Source organism: Ctenopharyngodon idella, chromosome 7, assembly GCF_019924925.1.
Source record: "Ctenopharyngodon idella isolate HZGC_01 chromosome 7, HZGC01, whole genome shotgun sequence".
Classification (NCBI taxonomy): domain Eukaryota; kingdom Metazoa; phylum Chordata; class Actinopteri; order Cypriniformes; family Xenocyprididae; genus Ctenopharyngodon; species Ctenopharyngodon idella.
The window spans coordinates 27,988,736-28,009,787 of NC_067226.1; the positions used below are offsets into that span (position 1 = coordinate 27,988,736).

The 21,052-nt window shown below is 35.5% G+C and overlaps 3 protein-coding genes across 13 annotated transcripts in view; 1 reads left to right on the forward strand and 2 right to left on the reverse strand.

Annotated features, from left to right (window-relative positions):
* The window catches only part of LOC127515290 (Fc receptor-like protein 5), a 241,516-nt gene extending 229,166 nt beyond the window's left edge, over positions 1-12,350 (forward strand). For all 11 annotated transcript variants that reach the window (XM_051898773.1, XM_051898776.1, XM_051898775.1 and 8 more), the window contains 17 exons: positions 1,085-1,435; positions 2,725-3,003; positions 3,102-3,452; positions 3,528-3,806; positions 5,622-5,885; positions 7,178-7,423; positions 7,528-7,635; positions 8,057-8,137; positions 8,265-8,315; positions 8,645-8,698; positions 8,814-8,876; positions 9,005-9,079; positions 9,163-9,240; positions 9,542-9,595; positions 9,922-9,981; positions 10,122-10,195; positions 10,430-12,350. In XM_051898773.1, the coding sequence (XP_051754733.1) occupies positions 1,085-1,435; positions 2,725-3,003; positions 3,102-3,452; positions 3,528-3,806; positions 5,622-5,885; positions 7,178-7,423; positions 7,528-7,635; positions 8,057-8,137; positions 8,265-8,315; positions 8,645-8,698; positions 8,814-8,876; positions 9,005-9,079; positions 9,163-9,240; positions 9,542-9,595; positions 9,922-9,981; positions 10,122-10,192 (2,465 nt within the window). In that variant the 3' untranslated portion in view covers positions 10,193-10,195; positions 10,430-12,350. The remainder of the gene's footprint in view (positions 1-1,084; positions 1,436-2,724; positions 3,004-3,101; positions 3,453-3,527; positions 3,807-5,621; positions 5,886-7,177; positions 7,424-7,527; positions 7,636-8,056; positions 8,138-8,264; positions 8,316-8,644; positions 8,699-8,813; positions 8,877-9,004; positions 9,080-9,162; positions 9,241-9,541; positions 9,596-9,921; positions 9,982-10,121; positions 10,196-10,429) is intronic.
* LOC127515292 (Fc receptor-like protein 5) overlaps positions 1-21,052 on the reverse strand; it is a 487,356-nt gene that overhangs the window by 282,743 nt on the left and 183,561 nt on the right. The window lies entirely within an intron of this gene.
* LOC127515291 (titin-like) overlaps positions 19,386-21,052 on the reverse strand; it is a 438,556-nt gene continuing 436,889 nt past the window's right edge. The window contains exons 26-29 of the mRNA XM_051898786.1: positions 20,803-20,856; positions 20,197-20,256; positions 19,968-20,042; positions 19,386-19,732 (exon numbers count right to left, since the gene is read on the reverse strand). Coding sequence (XP_051754746.1) covers positions 19,725-19,732; positions 19,968-20,042; positions 20,197-20,256; positions 20,803-20,856 — 197 coding nt within the window. The 3' untranslated portion in view covers positions 19,386-19,724. The remainder of the gene's footprint in view (positions 19,733-19,967; positions 20,043-20,196; positions 20,257-20,802; positions 20,857-21,052) is intronic.

Below are 21,052 nucleotides of genomic sequence, written 5' to 3' on the forward strand. Positions count from 1 at the left end.
ATTTTATATGAATGAAGTCACATGACTAAGAAGAGTATTTTAGTCTGCATCATCATGACATCACAGCACATCAGTCTTTCTGAGCAGCATGAACCTGAGATGATCACGAGTAACTAGATCTGAGCACAACACAAACATTACTGTCCAGAGACAAACACGCTTTACAAACAAAACATGAAACCTCTCGAAGATTTACTGACAGTTTACAGTAGGGGTGTAACTATATATCGTGTCACAATATATAACAATACAAAAATGCAACAATATTTATCGTGGATAGTCACAATGTGTATTGTATATAGTTCACCCAAAATGAAAATTACTGTGTGAGGAAAATATTCAATTTTACAGAGTTTTAGTGTCAGCACTACATTGAACTACAATGTATAATGTTGAGTATAATGTATAATAATGCAATGGGGGAAAATTTGTGGGTTCTGATAATGTCAAATATCTTTTGTTACCAGTAAAAAAGTGGCCTACATTATTTTAAATATAGTCAGTGATGGAGTGCAAGCATATTCGTCTAAAATAGTTTTGTATTTTCAGATTCAGAATCATGAATATTTTTATTCTGGTGTCACCATTGTCCTGTGCGTTGGGTTACCAGCACCAAATCCTATTTCCACATCAAATGTAATACCAAATTTAGCATTTTAATCAACAGTACATTTTTGATATTATCGCAATAATATCGTATCGTGAGTTCAGTATCATGATATGTATCATATCGTGACATGAGAGTATCGTTACACCCCTAGTTTACAGTCATCTCTGATCACTAATGTTATGAATCAAACAAACAAAATGAAAACAGAAACAATTCACAGAAACACACCTTTGTCAAAACTCTGCGCTTTGTACAAGACCAGAAAAAGACATTAAAGCTCAGACAGAAGTTCATACTGTCCAGTTATTTCACAGCGTAGGATATATGGGACATATGGATAGGATTTATGTATGGGATCCAACATATAAGATCATTTTTACAGAATCTACAAGATTTTAAAGTGATCAGCAGAATAAGCATGAAACCATTTAGTTGATTTAAACAAAATATTAACACATTTGTGTTTCTTCTCAGATTCACCCACTTCTACACTGACTGTGACACCAGACAGATCTGTATTCACTGGAGAGACAGTCAATCTGACGTGTGAGATAGAGACTTACAGTAACTGGAGGCAGAGAAATTATCTGACACATGACTGGAGATATTACAATACACATGAGTGGAGATATGAGTGGAGATATGAGTGGTATAAAGGCAGCAGATACAGTGTGTTACAGACGTCTGAGCGTTACACTGTAAATGGAGACACTCTCACTATCAGAGGAGCTACTGAGTCTGATCAGGGTCAGTACTGGTGTAGAGGACAGACAGATGGAAGACCAAACTCATCACAATCAAGCTCTGTTTCTCTCTCTGTGAAGGGTGAGTTGAACATCATTGTCCTCCTAAAAAGATGGATCGCAATATTCAACAATAAACAATTCCAGCTGTCACATGTCCTCATCACATTGCAAATTCAACGTTTCAGATCCGTGAAAACAACTAGAAATGCTGTATTATTATTACCAGGTGTAGAAACTCAGAAGTGAAGACCAGGAGACTCAGTGTATCTTCAGCAGGATTCTTTATTGAGAACATGCTGTTGGTCTCTGCAGTCGTCAAGTCTGACTAAGGGTTGTGCATTGTATTCTATAGGCATTCAGTGGGCAATCTTTAAAGGTGTTGACCTTACACACAGCCTTAGTAGTGACCACTAAAACAAAAGCACCTAAAGACAATACAGGAAATTACCCCTGACTGTGACCCCCAAATGGTATAAACAGCAGCTGGTCACGAGAACTAAGACTATGTCAACATTCATACATAGTTTGGCTCTCAGTAGGAAGATCAGAGACTTGCAGAATCCCTCACCGGAAACTATATTTAATCTAATCAGTAAATGGATTGTGTTCACCTTGAATGCCCACCTTAGTTTTTCATGTAAAGTTATGTCAGGATGTATCAGCAGATCTTAAACAGTATCTTAAATGTGTAATCCCACACAGGCCAGTAGTTGGCAATGTCTATACGCCTATAGACTGATCATATAATACGCATGCGCATGACATCACCATTTTCACAAATTCATGTTTTTGTAGTTTACACAGAGACGATAACAGTATCATTTTCAGAAACTTGCACTTTGAATCGCGTTTTCAAGTTTGCGTTGTCGTGTAAATGAACGGCCAAAACATAAAAAGTTTTTAGTTTTTTATTGAAAAAAAGTTTTTTATTTTTATTTTTGTCGTGTAAACGGCCCCTTAGTTCCTGGTCTTGTGTTTATGTTACATTCTAGTGTGAATTGCTTTATAGTTTCTGGTGTTTATTTAATGTTATTTCATCGTCTTTTTGCGTCACGCGTCTTTGTTTACATTATTGTTACAGTTAAACCATGACACATACATGTAGACTGGATATGAATATCACTGTTTGTAGTTAGTTATATTAATAATTGCAAACATTTCATTTAATCAACACAAACTACAAGCAAACTAGATCTTTAAATAATTAATCTGAATTTAAATAGATCTGTGTAATGCTCATGTAAAATACATATTTTTCAACACTTATTCTCTTCTGTATCCACTGTTGCAGACAAATGCTCAATGATTTGTCAAACACAGGTGAACTCTGACTCTTGAGGATCTGAATCTGTTCTTGTTCTCCTGCAGGTCTAAAGCCAAAGCCTGAACTCACATCAGATCCTGCAGGAGCTGCACTGACAGGAAACACAGTGACTTTGACCTGTCGCATGGATCCGTCCACTGGATACTGGGACTTTTACTGGTACAAACACACACTGAACCCTGAGACAGAGAAGAGAGAAACAAACTCCTACAGACTGAAGATTGATTCAGTGTCTGATGGAGGCCAGTACTGGTGTAGAGCTGGAAGAGGGAAACCAGTCTACTACACAAACTACAGTGATGCACTGTGGGTCAATGTTACAGGTGAGAGAGAGAAAACTGTGTGATTCAATATACAGATCAGAGACAATATTTACAGACTATCTAAAACTTCAAATAAATGTAATAATCTGTTTGTACAGAGAGTCCTAAAGCTGTGCTGACGGTACGACCTGATGAACGAGTGTTCAGAGGAGAAACAGTCACTCTCAGATGTGAAATAAAGTTGGGAGGAGACACTGAGTGGACATACAGATGGGAAATAAATGGAACCAACAACTTCAATAAAAACTCTGCCAATCGATGTACAAAACAAGAGTGCTTCACCAGTGGAGTCAATGAACAGAAACACAGAGAAGCTGTCAGTCTGTGCTCAACACAAGAGTTGAACATCAGCAGTGTTGATCACATTCACAGTGGTAAATACACCTGTACAGGACTGATGAACACTCAAAGCTGTCAGCGCAGTGATGCTGTTACACTGACTGTATCAGGTGAGTTTGTGTTTGTTGTGATCAGCTTCTCCATCAGTTTCTCTATGGCTCTGTAACTCATGATGTTTTGTTCAGATGAAGCTCAGGCAGCAGTGCGAGTGTCTCCACAGCCGTGGCTGACTGAAGGAGAATCAGTGACTCTGATCTGTGAGGTTTCAGGCTCCTCTACAGGCTGGACGTTCAGCTGGTTCAGAGATCATGATCATCTGTCAGACAGCAGCAGAGGAGCTGGAGGATCTTACACTCTCAGTCCTGCTGCTCTACAGCACACAGGAGTTTATACGTGCAGAGCAGAGAGAGGACGACCAGCCTATTACACACGACACAGCAGCACACAGACACTGTGGGTCACTGGTGAGTGTTTATGTTTGTGCTCATCCATATTTGTATTTCATTGCAGTCTCTACATCCATATTCTGGTACATGGTGGAAAAACCATCTTAAACCAATGACAACCTCAAAACCCTGCTCTCACTTTCCTCCAAATCTCAGTCTAAACCAGGGGTCCGTTCATCGTACCTCGCTTAATACACCTGAGATGATTTGACAGAATCCAGATCTTCTCATCCTGATAACTGATCTCTGGATAATTTGGTTCTTTAAATGAATTTACGAATTTTATTAAAATATCTGGATTAAGTTTGAGTAAGTAAGTAAGTCTGAGATTACTGTGCGTTCTTGTGTTGTATTGATACTTGAAACTATTATCAGTAATGCAGCAATTGGCTGGCAGTAAGACAGCAATGTAATGACATTATAAAGAACATCACACACCTGACAAGGTTTTCATGGACCTTTATTAAGGAAACAGCCAAGTAATCAAAACGACATAAAATATATATTACATAAATGAAATGTGTACAGTTTGTTACATGATTCCCAATTATTTCCATTATTTCATGATTTCTATATTTGTAAAGGCTTTACATTTTTAAATTTCAATGTTGTAATTAGCAGTTCATTTAATTTTAGCAGTGAAGCAGATTTGTTACCTGACATAATTAATTTTAAAGGTCAAGAACATTTTTCTAATGGCACAGTAAACAGCATTTTTTAAGTTATCTGTATCTCCTATGCTGCATGGAGCAACTCGCGTAATAGCTGTTCAAATTAATTCACGGCATCGTGTGTAAGACTTCAGTAAAATTATTAGGTAATTATTCCCTCACGAATAAATCTCTTAGTGAGTAAAAATGGCTGTCTATATTATGACAGACTACACAACATAATAATATTATTTTTAAATTAATTTGCAAATGATTATTATTATTATTTAAATTATTATTGTCCCTGGTTCAACAGGGTACTCTTGTAAGAAAGTAATGGCTGGGACATACTTTAAGTATCACCTCTGCTTAAAAAGATGTGATCTAATCCTGTTTACATGAAATAAGCTGCTCCCGAGCAGGTTTGAGCTTATGGATCTGTTACTATGACAGCAACTCCAGGATGAGCTTATAAGGACCTCACAATCCTGGATCAATTTTATTATCAACAGTAAAATCCAGATAACTGAGAAATTCATGTACGAAGAACGGGCCCCAGATCAGAAACACTATCAAATACACATTCATAATAATAAGGCCTGTCTTATTTTAAACTTTAGTGCAAAATAATGTTTTGTGCTTACGATGAATCACTTTGTTGTGTTTATCATTTGTAAGGACATAAGCATCTGCTAAATGATTACATTGAGCTGAATAAGGTCAAAAGATCTGTGATTCAACACTTGTAGCTTCCAACTGATGTTAAAGGTTTAGTTCACCCAAAAAAGAAAATTCTGTTATTTATTACTCATCCTCATGTTGTTCCACACCTGTAAGACCTTTGTTCATCTTTGAAACACAAATTAAGATGTCTTTACTACTTCTCTGGACCTAGAATGTGGTAATTCTGTTGCTTTCTATGTGAGATAAAATCAAAAATATCTTAATTTGTGTTCTGAAGATGAACGAAGGTCTTACGTTTGGAACAACATGAGGGTAATTAATGACAGAAATTTCATTTTTGGGTGAACTAACCCTTTAACAGATTCTCAAGACAGACTCTCAGACTATCACTTCTGCTTAGTGCTAATATTCATCTTAATTGTACTTCATTACCTGTTAGAGATGATTTTATTACACAAACGTGTGCTGTTAGTTTTGAATGAGATTTTGCTCTTTTCAGGTATTACTTCTTCAGTGTCTCTGGTCATCAATCCCAGCAGAAGTCAACACTTCTCATCTCACTCTCTCTCTCTGAGCTGTGAGGATCAGAGTAACTCTGCTGGATGGACAGTGAGAAGATACACAGACAAAGACACAAAAAATTGTTCAAGACAAACAGGATCTGCATGTGTAATCGAGTCTCTCAGCACATCTGACACTGGAGTGTACTGGTGTCAGTCTGAATCTGGAGAGAAACGTCATCCTCGAAACATCACTGTACATGGTGAGTCCTGTTTCTAATCACATCATCTACTAATGTAATAATCTATATTCAGTCCCACTTTATATTAGGTGGCCTTAACTACTATGTACTTACATTTAAATTAATAATTTCATACAATGCACTTATTGTGTACATACATGTTTTTTAAAAATACTTGCATGTAATTGCATCTGTTATTAATTTCTGTAATTACGTTTATAATTAAATTCTTGACCCATCCCTCACAGCTTAACCCACCCTTAAACCTACCCTTAACACCAAGCCTGTCCCTAACCTTACCCATGTCCCACCTCAATAGCAGCAAAAGTGTTTTGCAATACAATATGAATGCAATAAGTACATTGTACTTATTTTTTGATGTAAGTACATAGTAGTTTAGGCCATATAAACCAGGATCCTAAATTCTAATTACAGTCTACACACATTTTCCACTAATTGTTTTCTATACAGCTGATCACAGACTTCTATACAATTTTTAAGGTTTTTCTACACGTCTATTATAGTGATGTTATATTAACCTGCTCTTAAAGGCGGGGTAGACAATTTGTTTTATTAACACTTTTTGTTAAAACTCTTCACATCCTGATAGCAATCAATAATAGAAGTGGTCTAAATATTAAAACATGTACATATATCTTCAGTGGAAGTCTCAGAATCAAAAATTGTTTGTCCAGTCATTGCATTCGGTCCATCAACCTGCCTGTCAACATATGAATTTCCATACCAGACATCATACGTCATCGTGTTGTACATTAAGGCAATGCAGAGTTCTAGACAGACAGCCACCGAGCGCCTAAACAAACAGCAGCCTTCTTTTCCGATTCCTCCTGAGGAACTTTTCATGTTCATCAGGCAGTCTCTTCCCATATAAATTGGCAGATTAAGCTGCAAAATGGACCTGATTTTATGCCAGTTGTTAAAAATCTGATACACAACCAACAAACTGTCATGGAAATTTGTAACTATTTTGCATTTTGGCAAACTGGTGGCTAATGCGTATTAATTTGTACAATCACATTAATATGATCTTATTGCACGCCACTGACGGTTAAGTTCAAGGATGGACCCTCATGCTTATTTTTTAATTTTTATTTTTTAATTAAATAAAATTCATACAAAACAATCATGAGCTCATAAAACAGTTCTCATGAGATCGGGTTGGAGTACACAACACTAGTATAAAAAGCACAGGAAGTATAAAAGTACAATTCACAATATCAGTATTTTGCTAATGTATTGTTTTGCTATTCTTATTTTTTACAGTATTAAGCACACATTTCTTGTGTTTGTAGATGGTGAAGTGATTCTGGTGAGTTCTGTTGATCCTGTGATTGAGGGAAAGACTCTGACTCTACACTGTTTACATCGATCTACAAACTCCCCGATCCTCAGCGCTGATTTCTATAAAGACGGATCACTGGTCCAGAATCAGACGACAGGAGAGATGAGCATCACTACTGTCTCAAAGTCACATGAGGGTTTCTACTACTGTAAAACAGAGAGAGGACAGTCACTCCACAGCTGGATCTCAGTCAGAGGTCTCTGAAGAATCAGTGATTTTATGTATTTTTGTAAAATGATCATACAGTATCATATGTTACTCACTAATAGATCTGTGTGTTTGTCACGTTCTCCTCAACAGCTCCTCAATCATCTTCTCTTCTGGTCATTGGTGTTTCTGTAGGATTGAGTTTTTTCTTGTTGTTCCTCATCTCACTGGTTCTGCTGTGGAGACACAAAAACAACAAAGGTTTGGAGCAGTTCATGACATGTTATGATACTAAACCACCAACAAGTGAAGTTATTAAACCTAATTTCGGGAGGAGTACGCCGGCTACGCCAATCTAATCTTCTAATTAATACCATTGAGACAAATTCTTTCGCCATCCCTCCTCTTCCCCTTCTTGTATATTTTTGCCTATGTAATGGGGGGCAATCGGAGCTAGAGTAGAATATCCTCTCTGAGCCCCTCTAGCAGACAGTAAGCCAAATCTGTTTACCACTTACACTAAGATTATATGGGCACACATGAAATGGAAGATACAGTTTCTGAAGCCTAGACAGTCACTGCATGTTTATTAATAAAAAGAGCATTTAATGCATTTAATCTAGAAAATATGTGAGTGAAAATACTCTTAAAGTCAACATAATGATCTTTGTCTCTATTATAGATCATCACCGTAACACTCAACACACATCAGTCCCAACTCGATCTGGAGAATCTCATATGGAAAACTCTCCTCTGCAGCCTGGTCAGACTTTATTTCTGACCAGACTTTATTTCTGACCCGACCCCCCCCCCCCCCCCCCCCCCCCCCCCACCCCTTACTGCCTTGCTTTTCATCTTTTTTCTTCAAATACTTGTTTTCTGTCCTGCAGGTTCTGATCACATTTATGATGACGTGACTGCAGTGAATAAGAGAGATAAAGGTTGAGCCTTAAACCTTATTATAAAACTCAATAACAAGTGATTTAAAGGGATAATTCACACACACAAAATGAATTCTGTCATCATTTACTCACTCTCATGTCGTTACAAACCTGTATGACTTTCTTTATGCTGTGGAACACAAAAGAAGATATTTGGAAAAATGTCTCACTGTGTTTTCCATACAAAGTGGTCCAATGTTGTTTGGAACCCAATATTATTCAAAATATCATGTTGAACTATCCCTTTAAGCTTTTATATGTGTATATTTATTTTTTTCTGTTCGACTGGTTTTTATCTTTTGTCCTCAAAATGCCTGTTTGTTGTCCAGCAGGTTCTGATCACATTTATAATAATGCGACTCCACTGAATAAGAGAGACAAAGGTTGAGCCTTAAACTTTATATAAACACTTATATAAGTTTAAGTTTATAAGTTTATAAGTTTATATCATTTAATTCAACATATATCATTCATGTTGGCTTGTCTTGTTTGTTTTAGAGCCACTGGAAGACGTCACATATTCAGAGGTCACTGTTAAGAAAAACATACCTGTGGATAAAGGTTAAAACCCTCTTCACTACACCTGGACAATAAAGTCATCAGTCATTAACCAATTATATTGATGGTGTCTGTATTTATATAACATAAAATATGAATAGATATTTTCATGATTTAACTATTTTTTCCAGATGATACCACAGCAGATCCAAATAATGTGATGTACTCAGAAGTCGGAACAAAAGTAAAGAAATTCAAAAGCAAAGGTGAGATCCTGTTTCTCTTGAAGTACAATATTATTTTTCGAGCATGTTCTGCATAATCTGATTGATTTTCTGTTCTGAATTAGATATTAATACTGCAGGACCCAGTGATTTGACTTACGCACAGATCAATATACAGGACAAAAAGAAAAGCAAAGGCAAAGGTAAACGCACAACAAACTGCTTCTAAACACAACGGTCCGAATGAATCACATTTAACTAGATATAATATATAATGCTTCTATAATATCAGGAAACCTTTTTACAGTCATAAACAGAACTGATAAAGCCAACTTCAGTTTGGAAATGTAACAACAGCCAGAAAAATCACATGTGTTTGTGATTGACATGTGTCTGTGTTTACTGAAATGAATGAAACAGAGCATTTCAAAATTAATATCAGAGATGATCAAAACAGGCCTGTACTGAGAGTCAGATAATCAAGCTGCTGTTTTTCCATGACAGGCGCTGGACTTGGTGATGTTTTGATTGAAATGAAATCTAAGGAGAAATACAAAGGTAAATAAAGAGATGCTCTGAAATATATAGCAGGTTAGAGATCATGTGAAAACAAAATATGTAAAAAATATATATATATATTCTTTAATATACAGAACCTGCTAACATGAATTAAAATAAAGTCTAAGATCTACACAGACCAGCGTATCTCAATTCTGAAAATGATATTAACAATTTTAATCAATATATTACTTATGTGGTTTAATTGTGGTTTGACAGGTTCTGTTTTCTCTTCATATTATCATGGATTATCAGTTATTAGTGTAGTTGCAGATGTATAGCGTTATGTTTATTCGCTCTGTTTCTGTTCTGTTGTTCACTATCAGGAAAGAGCAGCGAGTCTGGAGACACTTTATACTCTGAATTGAACCACAACACAGATAGAGGTGAGAGAAACACAAAGTCAAACATCATCACAGTTAAGGTTAATGTTTTGACGTTAACAATTACACATCAACAGATCAGAATGATTCAAAAAGTCATGTGGCTCATTGAGGAAATGTAAAAAAAAAATTGTGTTCTTCAGGTGCTGATGCTGAAGTCAGTGATGCAACTTATGCTCAAGTTTTAAAGAAGAAAGGTCACAAAAACAAATAAAATGTAAGAATTGTTACAACTGTACAATGATTTTACAATAACTGACAATTAGTTCACAATTTGCACTTTCATGTAGAATGTAAATATGCTTTAAGTGATTCAGTTCAGTTATTTGTGAGGATCAGCGGTTCATCGTGATCTTAAAACTGTAAATCATCAACAGCATGAGCTCAAATCAGAGGTTTGCATTATCCACATTACTTGAATAATTCATCAAACTGGATTCTCTTTTTAAAGGTCCCAGAGATCAGGGAAGAGAACAGATGCCAGAAGAGAAACACCAGCAGAAGAAATGATTTCATTCAAGTACAGGTGCTGGTCATATAATTAGAATATCGTGAAAAAGTTCATTTTTTTATTGTAAATTATTTTAAAAAATGAAACTTTCATATATTCTAGATTCCCTACATGTAAAGTAAAACATTTCAAAAGTTTTTTTTTGTAAATTTGTTGATTAGAGCGTACAGCTAATGAAAGTCCAAAATCCAGTATCTCAAAATATTAGAATATTTACATTTGAGTTTCATTAAATGACCATCCCTACAGTATAAAATCCGGGTATCTTTTGTTTTTTGAAACCACACTAATGGGGAAGACTGCTGACTTGGCAATGGTCCAGGAGACAATCATTGACACCCTCCACAAAGAGAGTAAGTCACAGAAGGTCATTACTGAATGGGGTGGCTGTTTACAGAGTGAAATATCAAAGCATATTAAATGCAAAGTTGACTGGAAGGAAGAAATTGGGTAGGCAAAGGTGCACAAGCAACAGGGATGACCGCAAGCTTGACAATACTGTCAAGTAAAGCCGATTCAAACACTTGGGAGAGCTTCACAATGAGTAGAATGAAGCCGGAGTCAGCGCATCAAGAGTCACCACACTCAGACATCTTCAGGAAAAGGACTACCAAGCCACTTCTGAACCAGAGACAATGTCAGAAGCATCTTACCTGGGCTAAGGAGAAAAAGAACTGGACAGTGAACAGTGGTCGAAAGTCCTCTTTTCAGATAAAAGTAAATTTTGCATTTCATGTTGAAATCATGGTCCCAGAGTCTGAAGGAAGACTGGAGAGGCACAGAATCCAAGCTGCTTGAAGTCTAGTGTGAAGTTTCTGAAGTCAGTAATGATTTGGGGGGGCCGTGACGTCTGCTGGTGTTGGTCCATTGTGTTTTATCAAGTGCAAAGTCAATGCAGCCATCTTCCAGGAGATTTTGAAGCACTTTATGCTTCCATCTGCTGACAAGCTTTATGGAGATGCTGATTTCCTTTTCCAGCAGGACTTTAGCACCTGCCCACAGTGCAAAAACCACTTCCAAGTGGTTTGCTGACCATGATATTACTGTGCTTTATTGGCCAGCCAATATGCCTGACCTGAATCTATGGGATATTTTCAAGAGAAAGATGAGAAACAGTCGATCCAACAATATACAGATGATCTGAAGGCTCAATAGTGCCTCAGCAGTGCCACAGGCTGATCACTTCCATGCCACACTTCACTGATGCAGTAATTTGTGCTAGGAGCAAGTCATTTGCTGTAATATGTCCTGCCGATCAAGTATTGAGTGCACAAAAGAACATACTTTAAAGAACTTGAACTTTTCTGTTTTGCAAATCCATTTTTTGATTGATTTTAGGAAATATTCTAATATTTTGAAATACTGGATTTTGGACTTTCATGAGCTGTACGCTCTAATCATCAAAATTTAAAAAAAAAACTTTTGAAATGTTTTACTTTACATGTAGGGAATCTAGAATATATGAAAGTTTCATTTTTAAAAATAATTTATAATAAAAAAATGAACTTTTTGATGATATTCTAATTATATGACCAGCACCTGTACATGCTTGAATGAAAGAGAATTGCACTGTATACTGTATTATCTGTAAAAAAAAAAAAAAAAAAAAAAAACCTTATGTAAGCAAATATATCCATGTATAATATATAGTAAAACATTTTCTAGTGAGCATTCATGTTTAATATGTTACCTGTCTTATCAAATATAGCCTGTGTTTTTGCAAAGATTTTTCTTATAGCATATACTGTTATCTAATTTTCATTTTTTTTCATACATGTTTTTGCTGCAGTTAATGAAGTGGGAGATTTCTATTTGATAAATAAAGACATTTAAACATTTTTAATAAAGACATTAAATGATTTTTTTTGCATGAGTTTTCACATTTGTTAATCTAAGGTCACAAGGGTTAAAAATGTTATTAGATTGTTGTTATTCTTATGAACAAAAGTAATGACTGAACGATTGAACCAATCAGATTAGGTTTTGGGTTTTGGGTCATGTGACGTACTCTGATTGGTTCAATCGCATTTCATTCATGATAGAAAATGTGTTCGTAGTTGGTATATGCCATTTAAAAAACTAGAAAAGCTGTGCAGTTTCACAAAGCCTTCATTATAATGCACAGAAATGGAAAAAAAAACATAAGCCTGTAACTCGCATGTCCCTGAAATGATTGTTTTGCTAAATTAAGCTGGTCTTTAGGCTAGCGCACGAGCGACCCCACAACATTTCAAAAAATTAATTGGTTGATTATCCAAAGCAGGAGGGTCAGGTCTTCAGGTAGAGGAATGAATTATGAATTAAATGTTTTATGATATTTTGATTATTTCATATCATATAGTATGAGAAAGGAAATAAAAAAAGAATGTATCAGTATTGTTATCAGTGGAGACACACTTATTATAGTTGCAGAAGGTGTTACTGGTCATGCAGTTGTATGATAAATGACACCGCATTAGGCTAATGTGTCTGCCGTGTTATTTTTATGCGTGTGAGTGTATGAAGCTTTCATTTTCTTCACTACATTGCAAAGCATCCCAGACAGCAACATAGTGTGGCCTAGATCCGGCCCACATCTGGTACATGTGAATTACATTCGAACCAGATGTGGGCCGGATCTGGGCCGACACTACGTTGCTGTCAGTGATCAGACTTTATTTCAGAGAAACAATCTGTTCCTCGTTATTTTAAAGAGACGAAATTGAGATCTTTTTATATGCACCTGCTATGATTCTGAAAGAACGCGCCTCGAGTCTGTTGCTATAGTAATGAACGCAACTTTCACAACTGACTGACAGATAAGCGTGTTTTTATTTCAGTGCTGTTGTTTAATGTTGTGGTTATTTCAGCAAACAGTTTCATAAATTCAGCTTAACAGCATTCAATAAATTCACATCCTTGAATAAATGTGTGTTTTACTTCTGTTTCAGTTTCAGGTGCGGCCAAAATTAGGAAAACACATTTCGACTGAATCTTTTGAACCGATTCTTTTAAATCAACTGGTTCGCAATAAATACTGAAACAATAAATGTTTATTTTTGAATTCGACTGATTTATTCTAGAATATTTAACTTGCAGTAGCTAACAACTCAGTGATTCAATGATACGGACATAGCGAGTTAAATTAAAAAACAGCTGAATTTGTCTCAGATTCTTAGATTAAGTGTGCTAGATTTTATTTGTGCTGCACACCTCTCTTTTAGAGTTTTGTAACTGGATTGATGACATTCGCTCATCAATCAATGCACTGCTCTGACCTTCACCAACTATGAACACATTTTCTATCATGTATGCATTGCATATGAAAAACGATTGAACCAATCAGAGTGAGTGTGCAGCCAGGTGTACCTGAAACAGCCCACCCGTGGAAAAAAGACAAGAGTCCTGATCAAATACACTGGGTGGAAAAAAATACCATCATGCTACACTTTTAAAAAAAAAAAAAAAAAAGATGCAAAGCAGCTTGCTTGGTTTTGATTTTCAATATGAACATGGACTGTAAAAATAAGGGCCTCATGATCATGGTTTTAAGGAGGAGGTGTCAAATTTTCCATAGACTGACTGTCCTGTAACATGCATGTGTGTCTCTCAAATGTGTACCGTTCAGTTAATTCCATTCCTTCAGGATTGTTCAATCCTATATTTTGTTTTGTTGTATTTTGTTTAGCATTGTAGTAGCTCGAACTAGAGTGTGGTGCTCGCAACACCAAGGTCATGGGTTGCATGAACAGATGTAATTGAATGCAATGCAAGTCACTTTGGATAAAAGCATCTGCCATACATGTAATATTATAATTGGTAAACCAACATATTGTTAAACATTTAAAATTTGTTTTTTGTGCATAATTTTTCCTATAGGTTATGGCAAAGGTATAAACATGTTTTATCCCCTGAACCTGTTGTTGATAGTATAACCATAAGTCTGATGATCAGGAAGGAAAGTTTTCTGTCAAGAGGGGGACGAACACCAGCTGTTGTACCATAGTAAAATACAATGGCAGAGTTGTTGAGGAACAAAAAAATATCTTCATCCTCAAGAGTTGTTCACACTGGCAAAAGTTATGAATCGGTGCTCTGGATAAACCTCTCAAATGGATATACAGGCCAAAAGGCAGAACAGGCAACATGCTAAACTATGTACAGCCCCCAAATGGCAAGAAAAGCAAGACACTAGCCAGAAACCGTCCAAAAACAAATCCCAGATGCTGCCATGAGACGTCCTGGGCCAGAGGGAATGCAAATGTGGTGTTAGAAGCAAGATTGACTCAAATCAACCAAGTGAGGTGGGAGAAACCAGAGCGTGGGGGTTACAAATGAGACAACTGAAAATGTACAACAAAGTCTTACCACAAAACAAATGGCTTCCCAAATGTGACAACTCCAGTGAGTGTACTGTCCTGTGCATTTACGACAGCTGGTACTTCCTCCTGTTTAAGAAACATGAACATTATAAGATAATGCTGCTGTGTTTCAAATGTTCCTGAATTAATTACCAGTTAATTGGTAATTAATCTGTTCATGCAACCAACCTCCCAACCAACCATCATGAACTGCTGTCTATGTCTTTCATGTGGTGTTAGCAGTGCAACTCTATTCTTTTTCCTCAATATTATGATGAAATGTTTTGAAACCTGCTGTCCGTTTCTATTTGACCCTGGCTTCTCTCTGCTCTCTGAAGATCATCATACATCAAGAAAAGGAAACACTTCTTGAAACATTTTTCAAAAAAGGGAAATTTCTTCCTGAAGCTGTCTTGTAAAGTCTTTACACCATTTCTAGCTACAATCTTTGAAGAACACAACCACTAAACAGTGGAATATTAAAGAAGTTGGGTAAAGGCTGTTACTGCATCTCTTTCCAGGTTAGTCTTTCAAATAACACTGTAACAAACACGAGAAGTGCTGCTCACTCGAAGTCAAAGTTTATTGAGCTCGCTGTAACTTTTAAATAGCAAAAGTCTAGGGCGTTAAGCCAATATAAAACAAAGGAAAGCTAAATTCATGTATTGTCTCATCCAGATCAAAGAAGCATTAAGGAGTGAATAACTCCTTATAGGCAAGAATAGAACAGTGTGGCTCTTATAGGAAATAACAAGGCACTCCTTAAAAGGTGTATGTGACTACAACAAATTAAAAACAGGAAAAGAAGAACTTAAACAGGATGAGAGATCAAGGAGAAACAAAGCAAAACACTTTCTTCTTAACACACACCTTGCACAAATCTAAACCTAGTGTACACGGACATGCACAACAAAACACTACCAAACATGGTTCAATTATAATATGCAAAACATTATATTTTGTTTAAAGAAAAGCAAACCAGAACAGAGTGGTGCAGCATATAATCACTTCCGTCAATCTCCCTACAAAATGCAAGGCTCAGGGAAACACAGACCATTACATATTGTGCTTGTCCAGATTTGGGGTTCATAACCTGCAGCAACACACAAAATTCTGTACTTTTACCCACCATTCAGGATCAACGGGAACATAAGTCAGAGCAGCGGCCGTGTCTATAAAGACATGATGCTGTTTTAGTCAAGCATTTTATCGTACATCATGCACATTTTAAATGCTTTATTAAATAGAATCCAGTATTAAAATATTTAATACACAGCAGAAAAGATGGATTAGCATTTAATACTTGTAAACCTGACAGAATAAGCTCTGATTTTGTACAGGATGTGTCTCCTGAGACTCTGGATGGGAAGATCCGTTGGGTGTGGAAGAACTGTTGAAGCTGGGAGAGGGTTTCGTCCCTTTAACTACTGTTGGAAGAAATATTAATACTAAGATTGATCTATTATTCATACAATTTACCTGCTTTAATACAGAAATATGAATTTTACAGCATTTAACCAGTCAAATCAAGCAGAAAGTAGAAAAGATGGAGAACTGCTTTATCTCTTACTTGTCTCCTGGGTCACACAGTCAACAGCTCAAACTCTTTTTTTTTTCTGAGAATCCATTACCTGCAGATGAGGAGAGGAACCATCTCCAACTTCTGCTGTGAAGACATAATAATGCAGATTTTACTGGGGCCATAAACATTTAAATCTGGCCACGTTTTTTCAAGCTTCAAGAAGTATATACTAAACAATCAGACACTTAAAAGATTGTTATACACCAGCTGTCTCCAACCCTGATTCTGGATGTCTACCTTCCCGCAGACTTCAGCTCCAACCCTGCCTGTGATTTTCAGGTAGCTCTGAACACCATGATTATCTGCTTCAGGTGTGTTTGATCAGGGTAGGATCTGAACTCTGCTGGATGGTAGCTCTCCAGGGGCAGGGTTGGAGTTCCTTGTTTTACACAGTATAGAAAACTCGACACAATGTTTAAGTTAGGAAACATTAAACCCTTCATTGGCTGATTTTTAGTGAAGGTTAGAAGGCTGTGGAAAGCTTCATATTCTCTAACCTGGTTGCTTATTTCTCCTGGGTTGCTCTTTTTTGGTCTTTTTATCCATTTTCTCATCTGCCTGGTTAACGTTGCTTACCATTTTTAAGAGAGATACACAAATAGGAAACACAAATCAGGATTAATACTTATGTATTAATACTAATGAAATTAATGCTTGGTAATCTGTGAATTAATGGACGTCGGGGCTAATTGTCACAGTGGAAGTCAGTCAGATGTTTTTCTCTGGCAGTGTTTTTTCAAAAATTTTGCCTTTTTGTGAATGTATATATATAGAATTCCAATATTTTTTATTGCTTTTTTGTAATATGTGTTTGATAACAAGCAAAAAGAACAAAAACACATAGACAATGAGAGGGTAAGAGTCAAAATGAACAGGGTACAAAGGGGCTAAAGTCACACCTTAATAAAAATGTGCTTTTTACTACTCCCATATTTATAGAAAAATATATATGTTTTTATTGAACATTAATGGAGCAACAGATTTTGTGTGAAATTAAATCATAAAAGTAATTTGTTTGTTTAAAAACCTTATAAATGTATGAGGTGGCAAGGTGAGTCTTTTACCCCACACACGGGGTTAAACCAGTATGGGCCAAAGGCACAAATTTACTAAAATACATTAGCTAAAGTAATATGTTTCGCATAATGTCTAAGGTAATACATGTTCAAAACAACCACTTAAACAAAGTTTGTACTATTTTCTGTTTATTTTGATTAATTTATTTTTTGTTCATTAAATATTGTCATTAAAATATGCTAATTTTAAAAATAAAAGATTAGAAAAAAATATTTCAAAAAATAAAGATTCTGAAAGCATTGAATGAGATCCCATAATAATTTAATATAGCTTTACAACAGGGTGCCAGTAACAAAAAAATATATTTTATTATATAACATGATTAATATCATATTTTTAAATATGATGGTTTCATTATAAATATGGTGGACACCCAATTTAATATATAATATTTACCATCTGAATCTAACTGTCAACAAATGAAAAAGTCAGACAGCTATTTATTATGTTAATTATTGTGCCTTTAGCCCCAGCAGCAGGGGCACCTTTTACCCCAAATACCTTCTTCCGTTATTAAAAAAGAAATAACGGAATAATGTTGCTTTAATTAGCTTGAACAAATCTAAAAAGACCTTTGGCTCAAAATACAGTCAATAATTTTATCGATTCTCATTTGCTACATAAATCGACAACATTTTAAGAACATTAAATATCAGATCAATTTAACAGCGAATCAACTTGGCAAGTGGCCAAATTTCAAGGATCAGCCAAATTTCCATGTGCGTCACCAAAAGTGGTTGTTAAGAAAAGTGCTGAGCTGAAATTTTGTGCCATCTAATGGTTTAAAAGAGAATAAATGCGCCTTTTACCCTGATGTGCCTTTAGCCTCGTTGTGCCCGATGTGTTTTTACAAGACAAATGAAAATAGAAATACAAGGTGTTGTTTTGACACTTTTAAGAGAATATCACAGATCTTACATTATCTAATATCTGCAGAGATGGAAATAGACATATTAAAAGTGCATCACCTAATCAAATCTGATGGACCTGATTAGGTGGGATACACCCACTCGATCTTACAGCACAGAAGAGAAACCAAAGGTTGGAAATAATCAAATAAATGACTAAAGAAGTCAATAACATCAATGGCTAGAATTAATAAAGAAGAGATTAATAAGATTCATAAAAAGGAATAGTTAATAAAATAAATAAATCAAAAGAATAAATTGAATAAATTTGAATACAAATTATTTTGCACTCACTAGTGTTAAATTATACTAAAAGAAAAGATAAAATGTATGCTTTTATCTCAGAAATAAAAATATATCTTACATTTCATAATAAACTCAACCAAGCTCAGTGATGACTCGTTTTCTATCATCTCTCTCTTTTTTCTTTTCTTTTTTTATTTATGAATTGGAATTTGTGCAAAGGATTGTTGGTAATTGAAGGATGCAAAAGATACACTTGATGCATTGTTCAAAATGAGCTGAATGAAGGACGCAAAACTAAGGCTGTCTTCAAAGGATCCTTTAAATTTAGATGTTCTTTGATGAAGTTTAATGGCAGCTGAAATATACCGCCTTACTATGCACCCTATTCCACCACTGGTGCCCCTTCATGAAGCCCCTGCAAGATTCGCTGGACTGACACCAGAAGTTAATCTCAAACATGTGAACAGGCCTTCATGGTTCATGGTTTTCTCGTATAGATTTCAATGAATTTTGATTGCTACCAGTTTTCATATTCATTACTGTATTTTCTCTTTGTAGGTCAGATTAGTCACAGCATCAGAAAATCAGAAAATACACTGAAAACACCCGTGACCTGACCTGAACTGTTCAAAATACAGTCATTACTTTTGTTCGTAAGAATAACAACAATGTAAGAACAATATTTTTAACATTTTAAACCCTTATGACCTTAGGTTAACAAATTGAAACATGAAAAACTCATGCAAAGATAATGTTATGTTTTTATTTATCAAATAGAAATCTCACACTTCATTAATTGCAGCATAAAAAAAAAAAAAAGAAAGAAAACAATATATATGCTATAAGAAAAATTATCTTATCTTGGCAAAAACACAGGCTCTATTTGATAAGACAGGTAATGTGTTAAACATAAATGCTCACTAGAAAATGTTTTACTATATATTAGTTTTAATTGTTTACACAATATGTGTACAGATAATATAGTGCAATTCTCTTTCATTCAAGCATGTACATAAGCATTTGACTCAGATTCATTTCTTCTGCTGGTGTTTCTCTTCTGGCGTCTGTTCTCTTCGCTGATCTCAGGGACCTTTAAAAAGAGAATCCAGTTTGATGAATTATTCAGGTAATGTGGATAATGCAAACCTCTGATTTGAGCTCATGCTGTTGATGATTACCGTTTTAAAATCACGATGAACCGCTGATCCTCACAAATAACTGAACTGAATCACTTAAAGCAGATTTGCATTCTACATGAAAGTGCAAATTGTGAACTAATTGTCAGTTATTGTAAAATCATTGTACAGTTGTAACAAAATTCTTACGTGTTTTATTCTTTTTGTGACCTTTCTTCTTAAAGACTTGAGCACAAGTTGCATCACCGACTTCAGCATCAACACCTGAAGAACATAAATGTCATGATAAAGTGCAAGATTTTTACACTTCCTCAATGAGCCACATGATTGAATCATTCTGATCTGTTGATGTGTAATAGTTAAGATTAATGGTTTTGACGTTTAACAGTGATGATGTTTGACTTTGTGTTTCTCTCACCTCTATCTGTGTTGTGGTTCAATTCAGAGTATAAAGTGTCTCCAGACTCGCTGCTCTTTCCTGATAGTGAACAACAGAACAGAAACAGAGCGAAGAAACATAACGCTATACATCTGCAACTACACTAATAACCAATAATAATTACACTTTATTTTGATGGTGGCCTTTAGACATTCTGTTGACCATAAGTAACGCTGCACCTACATGTCAACTAACTTTCATTAGAGTATTAGTAGACTGTAGTAGACTGTAGTTAGGTGTTAGGGTTCGGGTTAGTAGAATAAGTTGACATTCACTTGCAAAGTTACTTCTAGTCAGAATGTCTGTTGAGGATCATCAAAATAAAGTGTTAGCAGATATTAAGCAGACAGTCTTCTAATACTCCAATGAAACTTAGTTGACATGTAGTTGCAATGTTACTTATAGTCAACAGAATGTCTAAAGGGGACCATCAAAATAAAAGTGTTACCCTGATAATAATATGAAGAGAGAACAGATCATCTCAAACCACAATGAAACTTTATTATCAGGTTCTGTTAAAATATTATATATTTTACATAATTTTATTATAACCTGCTATATATTTCAGAGCATCTCTTTATTTACCTTTGTATTTCTCCTTAGATTTCATTTTAATCAGAACATCAGCAAGTCCAGCGCCTGTCATGGAAAAACAGCAGCTTGATTATCTGACTCTCAGTACAGGCCTGTTTTGATCATCTCCGATATTAATTTTGAAATGCTCTGTTTCATTCATTTCAGTAAACACAGACAGATGTGATTTTTGTGGCTGTTGTTACATTTTCAAACTGAAGTTGGCTTTATCAGTTCTGTTTATGATTGTAAAAAGGTTTCC